General features: G+C 48.5%; 1 protein-coding gene across 1 annotated transcript in view; it reads right to left on the reverse strand.

Annotated features, from left to right (window-relative positions):
• Positions 1-12,855, reverse strand: part of Galnt18 (polypeptide N-acetylgalactosaminyltransferase 18) — a 319,360-nt gene that overhangs the window by 36,098 nt on the left and 270,407 nt on the right. The window contains exons 7-9 of the mRNA XM_006978593.4: positions 12,568-12,753; positions 7,597-7,734; positions 2,020-2,115 (exon numbers count right to left, since the gene is read on the reverse strand). Coding sequence (XP_006978655.1) covers positions 2,020-2,115; positions 7,597-7,734; positions 12,568-12,753 — 420 coding nt within the window. The remainder of the gene's footprint in view (positions 1-2,019; positions 2,116-7,596; positions 7,735-12,567; positions 12,754-12,855) is intronic.

The following is a 12,855-nucleotide window of genomic DNA, read 5'->3' on the forward strand; positions in this document are numbered from 1 at the left end:
AGATTGTCATCTTGGACTTATCTATATTCCTTAGACAGCAATGTGAGGCCATTGCTCTCCTCTGAGGTAGTACAGTGTGTAGGTCACATGGAGACATGTTGCATCCCATCTGCACATGTGTGTCCATCTCTGGATTCTCCCTGTTCTGTGAAAGGTCTTGCTGAGAACTACCAGAGGGAGGGAACAATCTCATCAAAAATGCATGTTTCACATGTGGTTAGACAAAGTCTGTGGGGTACAGTGGGTCTGTGTGGCCTGCATCTATCCGCAGTCTCCTAAAAGTACCCTGAGCACCTTCTTTCTGAAGCCTCTCCATGATACATTTGAGGGCTGGAGGATTCGTTTGGGAATCCTTGGATGCCAGAATTCTTGACACCTCACCAATCACTCACTTCATGTCCTTGTGTTCATACTGCGTGGATACAGAAACTCAGGGCAGGGACACACAGCCGACTTCCAGGATAAGCTGGCCTCTCTGACTCCCTCAGGCCTATCCTCAACCAATTCCTGCCACAAGAGTCTACATAGTTTCCTTCTTTGGTAACCTGTGTCCTGAGTCTGGTGCCAAGCCTGCTGGACCCTGAAAGCATGAACCTGGAAGGAGAAGGCATCAGGCCTGATGCTTCCTGCAGAATTCAGGTGTATGAGCCCATGAAGAAGCTGATTTGTGAAGGCAGATCCCAGCATCCCTGGCAGGCACATCATAGACTCACAGCTTCCAGCCAAGTGCCTTGCAGAACAAAAGAACTAGAGATAAGCAGGTTGTCATAGCTAGCAGAGCTGGGTCGAGAGATGGCCAATCCAGCTTCATCACTTATAGATGGACAGACAGGTCCAGATGTAGCTAGTCAATTGGGGAGAGATCAGAACTGTCACTACCCATCGCTGTACTGACTGAAAGGACAAATGGGAAGCCCTCAGGGATGGCAGGCTTGACTAGGATGGTGATGGCATTACACACAAAGCTAGGAATTTACTGAACTGTTTAATTATATTTCAGATATTTTATCATAAAGTTATACCCCCCACAATGGAGTATAACAAACTAAGGGACCAGAAAGCATTAAAGTGACACTGAGAGACCCAGCCTAGGGCCAAGGCTCCTGATGTCCTCTGCATTGCTCTTTCCCTAATTCTCCTATATTTTCGCTGCCATAGCGACTTGCAGATGCTCCAGGAATTACCACTAGTGGGGCTGGGGAGGATAATGCCTGGCTCCCTGGGCCTGTGGTAGCAGTGGCACCTTTGATGATCTTGGTGTCCCTCCAGCATCCGACATAACACCTTTCCTTGAAGAGCAGCACAGCTCATAGACAAGTCTCTCGACTTGATGGTGCAGTGGCCTGACAGTCACCGCTCCTTCCCCCGCCCTCTCTGCGTCTCTCCCATGTCATTCATCTCTACCCTTGGTTTCTGCTGAGATGGCAAAGTCCATGAATCACACCCCCGACCTCAGCCTCTTTGCCATGAGGCATGTCCTAGCATTTCTTTCAAAAGGTGTCTTTTTGTGATTTTTTTCAGCAAGGATAGCCTTAGACTTCTCTAAATCTCTATGCTGAGTGAGGTCATAGGGGTGGAACCCCATCCTATAGGATTAGTGTTCTTGTGAGGCCAGACACCAGCACCTCATCCTATGAGGCCCTTCTCTCCATACCCTGTGAGTGCAGAAGGAAGGGAGGTCACCTGAAAGCTATGAAGCAAGCTACTACCAGCTGCCAAATTTGTCAGCATCTAGATCTTGAACTTCCTGGTCTCCAGAACCATGAGAAATGCATTTCTATTGCTTAAACTGTGGTATTTTGTTTGGGCCACCTGAGTAGATTATTACAGGTAATGTTCCTTAAAGGAAACATACACCAACCCTATGATTCAGCACTTCTCATAGGGCTCATAGGAATACTTCCTGATGAACAGCAGAGACTTCTGGGTTCAGGGACTCCGTGGCAGAATCCAGCTGTGCTTTCCCACATCAGACACTCACATGCACATCCTTGACACAGGGGTCCCCTGAAGACTCACCTGGGGTGTCATCCCATGGCAGATGTACACGATGGGGACGTTCTCTGTATCTGGCCCCTGATCAAGACACAAATCAGTCTTCAGGGAATTCTGTAGCTGAGCATCAGAGGAAACATGGCCACATCCAAGGGGAAAGATGGGAGAAAACACACGTATTAATTTAGGAAAGGTGAGTGTACTTCCCAACAGACTCAGCTTCTTCATCAATCCCAGGTCACCATCCACAACGGTATCAGCAGGCCCCAGCTGTTCCTCTGTACGGGTAAGGGTGGGGACTGACCCCCATTGCATGGGAAATCAGGACATCTCAACAGACAGTCAGCTGACTCAGAGGGTAAGAGCATCCAAGTAAAAACAAGACGTGCACAATGAGAAACACTAGGATCTCCTTTCTTCTTCTTTTCCAGGAGTGGAACAATGGCCTTCAAGAGTCCCCAGAGAGCCTTTGCTCTTGAGTCAGGGAAAGTGGGTAACAAGTTTGTTTGTTTTTAATCCTAGGAGGTTCTCTAGGACCTCTAGGTTCTGTGCCTCCTGCAGATCCATCAGGGGCTTGGCCAGTCCCCAAGGGTGGTCCAGCTGCTGAGAATTCCCCAGAGTAGAAAGCTTGGTGGGGGAATAAGAGAGAGGGGTCTGGTGGAAGCAAAAGAGATAAAAATCTTTTAATCTTGTAAGTGTATAAATCCAGTCTTATGAATCAGCAGGATATATCCCTGTAAGAGAGTCCATATTCAACGGCTCTCATGATCTAAGCCCACTCTGAGTCCTTGGAAAGGATAGCCTGTATGTCACAGGCCTTCTCACCAGCCACAACAGGGTAGACCATCAGGTACCAACCCACAGTCTATAACAAATGAATCATTCTCTCTCTTTCTATATCTTTCTAGAATGTGACCATACAATGGTTCTTTTATCCTGGATCTAAATGAGCACAGAGATGTGAGATAGGGTCAGTGGGTAGTAGCCACTAGAATTATGGGTAAATGAGATCGTGTCTCAGGAGGATCTGCTGTGGGGTATGTGTAAACTGAGAAAATCAGTCGTGACTACAGGGGGAGACAAAGTGCAGGGCTTTGAATCAGAAGGAAAAGATGCCACCTGCCCCTGCTTGGGCTTCCACAGCTTCCAGGATCTCTCTCTCACACACACACACAGAGCCAGTTTGCGTGCTCCTGAGAGAGCTCACAGTGTCTTCGCCCATGCTCAGCTTGAGCTAGTTTAATTGGGTTTCCCTTCTTTCAACACAAAGCACCCCCTTTTAGAATGAGAGACTGGAGAGGAGACTCCAGGGAGCCTTGGGCAGTGAACTCTGGGTGAGTCATCATTCAGGCAGGAGGTGAGAGCCAGGGAGAGGCTGGGCTTGTGCAGTCCAGACACCTCAGAGCAGGGGTGGGATGCACCCAGCTGAGGGGCATGACATTCAGCAGATAAGCAATGGCACAGCTGGGATTGAGGCACATCTGGTCTGCGTGTCAGACAAAAAAATGATGTCAGGTCCTCCTCAAGCGCCCTCTCCCTCGGCTCACTTACAGTAGTGTTGTCTCCCCCCGGCAGTTCAGAGGTTCTGATGAAATACATGTGAGTCTGTCTGTTCCTCAAGCAGAAGTCCTAGAAGCATCCAAGTGGGCAACCCTCTGTCATGTGCCCTGTGCCCACTGCTAGGCTTGCCTTTGTGGGAGGAGAATGTATAAATACCCTTGAACTTGTCTCATGGTTCATGGAGCGGCGGGTGTAGATCTAAATCCGTGACCCACTAGGAAGACCTGCTGGGTGCTAGAGCAGAGAGACTCACACATGCTGTTAGGCTTGGATTTGCCTAGGTCCTGAGCCATGGCCTCCGGGTGACAGGTGGGTGTCATTTGGTGCATTCCTCCCCTAGTAAGTGGGTGGTCTCTTAGGGCAGGAGAGACTGGCTGGGGCGCTGTGCTGATGCTGGCAGCAGGGTCCTGGACCAAGTAACTTCCCTGTCTGGTTTCCTCCCTTGAAAATAAGGATAATAATAGTGCCTGCTGCTCGGGGATGTTATGAAGATTAAATGAAATAATATCTGCAAGGGCTTAGCATGGGGCCTGGTAGCCGGCAGTGGGAATCATTAGCTTCTTCCATTACTGCTGTAACCTTCCTGAAAGCCATTCAGGAACACTAGCTGTGATGAATGCACTGACGTGCCAGGAGCCATGTGAAGTGCCTTCCAAATGAGTCACATCTAGATCTCAGAAGAAGCCACAGGCTGGAACGGTGGTGTAGCGGCAAGTGTCCCGCATCCCCTGGTCTGGGATTCTGTCTCCACGCCATGAGGACTTCCATCACCTCCACTTTCTGCTTTGGTGCTCCCTTTACCTGGCTACAGATTCCTTGTCTTCGCAGTTCAGCCTGCTTGCTACCCTGCGTGCCCAAGTCTTGGGGTGAGACCACTCACCCTATGCTTCCCCAACACTCTCATTTCTCTTTAAAAATTAGTTTTGTGTGTGTGTGTGTGTTTGTGTGTGTGTGTGTGTGTGTGTGTGTGTCTGTGTCTGTGAGTGGGTATGTGCACCTGAGTGTTGGTGTCCATGATGGCCAGATCTCTACAGGCACTTAGGAGCTGCCTGACATGGGTGCTGGGAACTGAACTGGGGTCCTCTTCAAGAGCAGCAAGCACTCTTAACTGCCAAGTCATCCATCTCTCCAGCTCACTCCCATGGATCTTACCGCAGCACTGGGCACATTGCTTTCTCGTTGCTCTTCACTTGCCTGCCTCCCCGTCCATCACCAATACTGGGTCTTATTCTTCCTCACTGAATGTGGCATGGACCAGGGTATGAAGCACATAACTGCGACTCGTTGTGTGTGCAGGAAATGAACAAATGAAGGGCACCATTGCTTTGTAAGTGACAGGGCCACAGTATGCCTGACATTGGAGGCCAAGCTTTTCCCACTATATGTGTGGTTATGAGCCTGAAACTATAAAATGTGCCCCTTGAAGTGGATTACTGTGACATTGAGGCTGTCACAATGTCAAAGTTGTACAGCAAGAAAGTGCCAAGTAAGTGTCCAGAAGCTGGGCATGTCTGATTCTAGCTGCCTCACCATCTCTCCTCTCAGTACCATACTTGGGATTCATCCAGAGCTACCCCATCTCTCAGACAGGGGGTGCTCAGGGGAAACCCATACAGTGCAGCCCACAGCTCCTTCAGCCTGAAGGAGCAGTAATGAGACCTATTAGTGGGTTAATAGCCTGGGCTATGGACTTGACACTGGCCCAATTGAGTGACCCAAACATTTATTTGACCTGAGTGATGTAGTTTGAACATGAATTGGAATGGAAAATAAAAGATTTAAAAAAACTGCTGCCCCTGCAAAGACATCTGGCCTCTGCATTTTAGAATAAAACTAATTACCAAGGAAGAACAATTCAGACCCAGCAAATGTTCTTGCTCCTGTGGCTGCATCCTGTGTGGCCTTCATTAAGAGTTCATGATGCTTCTGGACCAGCAAAACATGTCTCTGCTCCTGAAGGAGCCAGGCACTGACATTATATGGAGGAGACAGGGGAAGGAGAGGCTGGCTGGACCTTTCACAGTGGCTGGCACATGAACATTAAAAGGATAGTGACCTCTGACAGTCCTGAGGATGGCTAGAAAGCTCATCTCTGTGGGATGATGAGTGGGTGGATTTCGTTGTGAGAGTACAGACAGCCTGAGCTGGAGCCAGACAGATCTAGACACAGCCTAGTATCTGCCATTTACTATCTGGTCAGTCAAAATTTTCTGTCTCTGTCTTCAAGGGGCCCCAAGAGAAACCTACTGATACATGTATGTGGAAGATAAGACACTTTTACATGGAGAAAGAAAGGGCCTTTAGCTAAGACCCGGAAGTGCAATGGCTACATGCAGACATCCCCCAGTTACTGCTTCCTCTGCCACTCCTGGTGAGCGTGGCTAATCTCATTCAGCTTCAGCAACGGCCTGATGAGGATGTGAGTCTGGAAGCTAGTCCTGGCTCATGGAGGCTTTGTTCTAAAACTTTCTTTGGACCAAAAATATTCTCTTAGGACTGGATCTAACAGTGGCCAAGTGGCACATACAGTTTCTATGGAGCAGAGTGCAGGGCATCAGGAGAGCTCATCCTTTGGATGGTTCTGGTGATGTGGAAGGAACGGATGGATTCCATAAAGTGCAAAGTGCTTCTGTGATGGAGGATCTGGAATATCAGGTAGCGTCAGCTGAGGGGATGCTCTGACATCCCCCCAACCTGAGAAGTGGAAAGACAAGAGGCTGCCATTTTGGACTGTAAAACATGCATGGGTCTCTTATGGAAGATGTAATCCATCCCTACAAGATGACCTCCTAGACAACCATGATCTGGGGGTGGGGATCCCAGCTCTGTGTCATTTATAACCACTGGGTATTAGCGATAGAAGGATCAGGAACTAATTCTGAGTCCAACCTCTCAGTAAAGACTTCATACTCCCAGGCAGAGCTCCATCCATAATGTTCCCAGCTGGTGAAGCCCTTAATTCAGCTCTGATCATGGGGCACCAAAGAGGCCTCAGCTCTGCCTTCAAGTTTTCATCTTGGTATATCAAAAAAGGCAGGAGGGGCGCTCTCCAAAGCAAAGGACTGGGGTGATTCCAGCCAGTCTGTCAGGCTCTGTCAGAGACGAGTCAGTTTTTTGCCTGTTTCTTCATATGTAAAATGAATATAATGTAAGTAGCCCCACAGAGTAGAGTCCAGAGCTTAACTGTCATAGAAAAAATGATGTGTTCAGACTTTAACAGTCAGTAGAGGAGCTCCTCAGACAGCAGTCTTATACTTTGTAAAGCACTTTGAGAGTGGAGGGTCCTCATGGATTTCTCATGGTCAAAGTATTTTAACCTGACAGAGAAAACACATTCATATCTCTCAGGCTCACTTCTAGCCAGTGAGGGCAGTACTAACTTACCCCATTTAACAGCTGAAGAAACCAAAGCTCACAGTCCATAAGATGGAAAGAGATCAAGATCTCCTTCTACTCTGTATTTTTAATGGTGCTGGGGGTTGAACTCAGAGCCTCATCCTGAGGTCAAGATCTACCACACACACTGGAGCAAACAGCACCTCAACAAATAAACCTACAAAACCCTTCAGGCCATTCAGGACAGTCATGTTTCTCAGAACTCTTCCCAGGGAGGCTTCAAACCCGAATTCGGGACATCAGCCTGTGTCTGTGTGGGAGGCACACGGGCGTTTGAAGGAACCCCAGTCACCCCAGCTGGGGGTGCCTGTGGTGTCAGCTGTTTTACTTTGCAATCTGAAGCTAACCGCTTGCTTCTTTATGCATGTTGTTAGGGGGCTATGCAGATTTGGGGCCAGATGTGAACTGCTGAGGGCTGTAAAGGAGAGGCACAGTCCTCCCTCAGTGGGGCTGGAAAGGCTTGGGCTGGGAAATCAAAGCCTCTTGAAGGTCCGTCCACCACTGCTGAGCCCAAGTTTATCATAGCTTACCGTAGAGGTGACAGTGGCCTTATTCCCTCTCTTCTCTTCCCTCTTACTACCCCTCTCCAGTCTTGTTTTCTGTCTGTCTGCACCTGAATGGAACCCAAAGACCCATGTTCCTTACCACTCCGTAGGCGATGATGTCCGAGTACATCCTCATCTCCGGGTACACGCTGACCAGGTACCACCTGAAGGTTTTACACTGAAGCTGCTTCCTCAGAGCCTTCCGTGCGGTGATGTCCCCAATGTCAATCCCTGAGTCCTGTACAGGAAGCAGGGGCGGAGATGCAGCTCCCATAAGGCCTGCTCTATACGTACTTGCTGTGACCAAGTGCCTCCAGCCAAGAGCCACGGAGATTTCCTGGTGCAGGGACCCTGTGGGGAGCTAACTCAGGTTTTCCCAATGCAGCATTCACTCCATCCCCACCCCCATTTGGACTCTGAAATGTGAGGTCAGTATTAAAAGGGATTGCTATAGTAAAGTAAGGGGGCAGAATACTAGGCTTTGTGTGGCTGCTATTTCAGACTGGAGCACCAGCTTTGACAAGGAAGGGGCCACCATTAGATGTCTTGGAACAACCTCCATGTTTTCCTAAAGGTGTGAGTTTTCATGGGAAACCATTCTTTCTATACTTAGGACTATTTCTCTGCTTATGATCTAGTGAGATAGATAGATAGATAGATAGATAGATAGATAGATAGATAGATAGATAGATAGATAGATAAATATATAGATATACATACATACATATGGTACAGATGGACACGGGAGCTGTATACATATATATATCCAGAGCCTCCAGAGCCAGCTCATTTAAATTTTTGGATACCGTGTGCCCCCCCACAACTTTCTGTTTATTAACTGAATTTTTGCTTTGTGTTTCAAAGGTTCAGTATGTCTGAACTGTGTTTTTCCCACCAGTTGCATCAAATCCTTTTCCTGGCAGTGAGCAATGATTAAGAACTATGTGGTTGTTTATAGACAAAGGCTCTTTGGCTTTTATTATTACAAGACAACAAATACTCCTTTCTCTTTTCATAACGTTTTAGCATAGCTGGCTGATCTTTCTCCTCCAAAATCCATGTCAAAGAAAACTTCCTGGAGTCCAATACACTTGAGATGAATCTAAAAGATGAAGTGAATTCTGGCTCCCTAAGTCATCATCTTGTGAGCCCGACAGGTTCTGTCACCTCCACAGACTTGCTGAATGAGTCTCTAGGGATGAGACCCAGAGGAGTATTTTCTGTAAGGTTTCCATGGGATTCCATGCAGCTGAACTATAGCATTGCTCTAGGAGCCACTGGCCAGGGGTAAAGAGACCACATACATGGCCAGGCTGTCCCACCCATTAATAAATATCAGCAAGGGTCCACTGAGCTCCCACCACCTGCCCTGCCTTGTGCTAGGTACTGTAACACAAACACGTACATAAACATGTCCTCAGGGGGCCCACAGTTCATCCTGGGAGTTCCCAGCTCTAGATGGACATTGAATTCTGTGCACTGCTTTCCAAAACCAGGTCCCAGGAGTCCTCACCCACACCAGTTCAAATGTAATCTCTAAGGCTAGTGCCAGATTTGAGAGTCACTTGTCTAATAAGATAGAGGTTGCAGACAATAGATCATTGTTTGACAGGCTAGCCAAGTGGTAACAGAGGCATGAAGGGGGAAGGACATTTCCTCAGCTGGGGTTGGCTTCCTGTATAAAGAGTCACAAGACTGATGTCTGTAAGGATGGAGATTTGGTAGGGATGGGAGTTGGGCACAAGGTGGAGGGCAGGTCACTCCAAGTAGAGAAAACAAATGAGCAAGCACAGGGTAGAGAAGCAGCAAGACCCACCCCCCAAATAAGGACTATGGGGGTGCACATGGAGGTACCCATAGAGAGGAGAGCTTAGGAAGCTCACATATATGTCAAACGTTGCACCTGCCCTTGCTTTGGTACGCCATGAAGAATCCTTCACAGATTTTGAAGAAAGGCAATGGATAAACCATTTGGATAGATTTGAAGGGGGAAAGATTTGAAGCAGGGCAATCGGTTGAAGTCCAGATGGGCAGGGCTGGAGCTCAGATGTGACTGGATATGAGGCTGGACAGAAAGGCTCTGTGATTCACAGAACAGGATAACAAGAGAGGAGGAAGAAAGGGCTATGAACACTGTCCAGCCAGGTATCTGGCAGATGGTAGCAGGAACTGAGACAGGCAATTAAGAACAGGAGCTGGCTTGGGTAGAAACGGACAGACTTAGCTGTGGTCACACTCAGCCTGAGTGCCAGGGAGGACAGCAGCAGGAGGTGTCCAGCTGGCTGCTGGAGATGCCAGTCCACCAGTAGGACTGGAGATATTCATTAGGAAGCTGTCAGCATATGGGTGTTATAATCACATCCAAGAGCAGAGGATATTACAGAGAGAGGCAGTAGAATGAGAGGTTGGTGAAGGCTATGTCTCCGGGGAGCATTTAACAACCGTAGAGGAAGGATGAACCCCTAAGGGAGAAAGAGGTGACCTCCCGAGAGAGGGGCTTATCCAATCCAAGAGCGTGGAACCAAAGAGCTTGGGGACCACAGAATCTCAAGGAAATAAGAAATCTGTAGGTTGAGAAAAGTTTTTTTTTTTTTTAACTTTACTTGTTTTGTCTTTTTAATTTTTTGTGTGTACACACTTGCAGGTGTGAGGGCGCACATAGAGGTCAGAAAAGGTTGTCGGGTCCCTCAGAGCTGGTATTACAGGTGTTTGGGGGACATCCAACGTGTAACACAGTACTGGTATCTGAACTCTAGTGCTCATCGATGCACCATCTCTCCAGCCCCAGGGAAAGGACTTTTCAATGTCCAGGAGATCCTGTAGTCTAGAGGCCTGCCCATGATAGCGTTGACAAAGGCAGACCTGATATTGGGATGTGCCTGGAGAAGTGGGTGGGAACTGGGAAAATCCCGACCCTGCAGAAGCTCAAGAGTCTTAAAGAAGGGAATTTGGGAGCCGAAGTGACAGTGGATGCAAGAGGAGGGTGTGCGTGCATGTGCACAGGTGTGGGGGGGTGGGGGAGGGGGAGAGGAGAGCTGGTTTGTGTGCGCGTGGGTACACATCAGAGGACAACCCCAGGTGTCATTCATTAGATGCCATCTACCTTCTTTTGTGAGACATTGTTCCTCACTGATCTGGAACGCAGCCTGTAAGTGAGGCTGGCTGGCCAGCAAGCCCTGGAGATGTGCTGGTCTCTTCCCCGGCACTGGGAAGATTATAAACATGTACCACCACACCCAGTTTTCTTTAGTGGGGTCTGGGGATCCATGCAGGTCCTTGTGCTTGCAAGGCATAGTTTACTGACTGAGCCATTTCCCCAGCCCAATAAAAACACACCAACCTTCCTTTCTCTACCTAAGAGAAAATTACGCCTGGACATCTCCGTATCTCACCTTGTTCTCTTCCCTCTCCTCCTCTCATTTGGTTGGTGCTAGGCCCTCAGAGGGGTCACAGGCAGACATTCATTTTCACTGAGTTTGGCTGTAATAGGGAAGGATGGCAGCTCTGTGGCTTTGTGGGGCATGAACAGGACTCTGGCCCTACACAGAACCTTAAGGGTATGGAACACCCACATGGGACTCAGCATCCTGAATGGGATACTAAGTTCTAACGCCCACAGCCTCATATGAATCTAGAAGCATGGAGGTCCCCCTGGAAATCCTCTTCTGCCAGGGTTTGGCTGACCTCCACTGAGGGGCTGGGCTCCTCCCCATTGATAGTGAGCTGACACAATTCAAGTCACTTTCCCTTATGGTGATGGACCAGTGATGTAGACAGTTGGTACAGTACTTGCCTAGCATGTACGAAGCCCTGGATTCCATCTGGGAAGAGAATTTGCTCAGTCTACTTTTTTAATAATTCAGCCAGAGCAGCGTGGGGTTGGTGGGAAGATCAGGGTACAGGGATTTCCCATGGAAACTTTAAACGAAGAAAGGTCATTTCGCTGTCAGAGAGAACTGAGCCTTCCTGAAGATCTGCCAAAGGGAAGGCCCAGGCTTGGGAGCAAGGAGAGAGGCCATGCAGTTAGCCAGGCTCGTCATGCAGAAGGCGGCACAGGCGATGAGCCCGGGCAGACAAGCGGGTAGGCAGGTTTGGAGTGCCACACCTGGCATCTGTTGGGTTCTCCCAACTCAGCATTTGAAAGTCGTTTCCACATGTCACATGCCAAGGCGAACAAAACTAGGAGAGAAATATTGCTTCTCCTCGGCAATATCTTAACGTAAGTGACTAGAAAGGGTCGAGGACAGTGGCAGGCAAGGATGAGCTCTATGAAGGTCAGAAGTGTCCATATAATTGTCTTCTCCAACAGAGCATCCCTGTGGGAATGTATCTCCTTTGTATCCATACGGCTCAAGAAACCCCACAGATGTATGGATTTTCCTTATTCTGTTTGGCTCAATGGAGAGGCTTGAATCCAGTCTACATAGAGATTAAAGTACCCTTTGTGATTCCACTGTCATTACTGTTGTATTTACATATTCATCATGATCCTAGAACCAGGAGACACTAGGGAAGCTGGGAGCAGGGAGGAAATTCAGAGCCATCTGCTCCAACTTTCTCTCTCTCTCTCTCTCTCTCTCTCTCTCTCTCTCTCTCTCTCTTTCTCTCAGATAAGATCTCATGTAGCCCAGGCTAGCCTCAAACTTACTATGTAGCCAAGGATGACCTTGAACTTTATAATTCTCCCGCCTCTACCTCCTGAGTGCTGGGATCACAGGCCTGAGCTACCATACCTGGTATGCAGTGCTGGGGACTGAACCAGGGCTTCATGCCTGCTAGGCCAGCATTGTACCAACTTGAGCTACACCCTGTTTTCTGACTTTCATTTAAAATGAAGCCACTGAAGTTCTGAGAGAACACATCCCCTTCCAAGCATGCTGATGGAGGTGGATAAGAAATGGCTTAGAGACTTTTGCCAGCATCTTCCTGTATATAGTAAGTAAAGGGTTAACAGTCTGACGTGGCCAATGAGACTCTGAATGTCCTTGGCAAGAAAAATGGAGTCTAGTGTTTTGTTTCATATTTTTTTTTCTCATCAAGCTTGAAATCCAGCCCCATCCCGGCTCCCTACCTCTTGGGGTATGTTCCATGCCATGTAGACATGGCTTTTGAATTCATCCATCCAGACTTCAGCCACCCTGAGGGCGTTTCTGCGGACATGAGCAGTGAGGTCCTCTGTGTAGGGCTTGTGGGCTCGCTCGATGTGGGCAATCCTGGAGCAGGGCAGCACCTCCACACTCCCACCGCACTGCCACACCTGCAAAGACAAGGGTGTGCCCATCAGTTCCTCTGTAAGGCAGGCTACAGGCCAGCATTCAACATAGAGAAACACAGCTCTCTCCACCTCCTCTCCACACAC

The sequence above is a fragment of the Peromyscus maniculatus genome, chromosome 1, assembly GCF_049852395.1.
Source record: "Peromyscus maniculatus bairdii isolate BWxNUB_F1_BW_parent chromosome 1, HU_Pman_BW_mat_3.1, whole genome shotgun sequence".
In the NCBI taxonomy this organism is placed as follows: domain Eukaryota; kingdom Metazoa; phylum Chordata; class Mammalia; order Rodentia; family Cricetidae; genus Peromyscus; species Peromyscus maniculatus.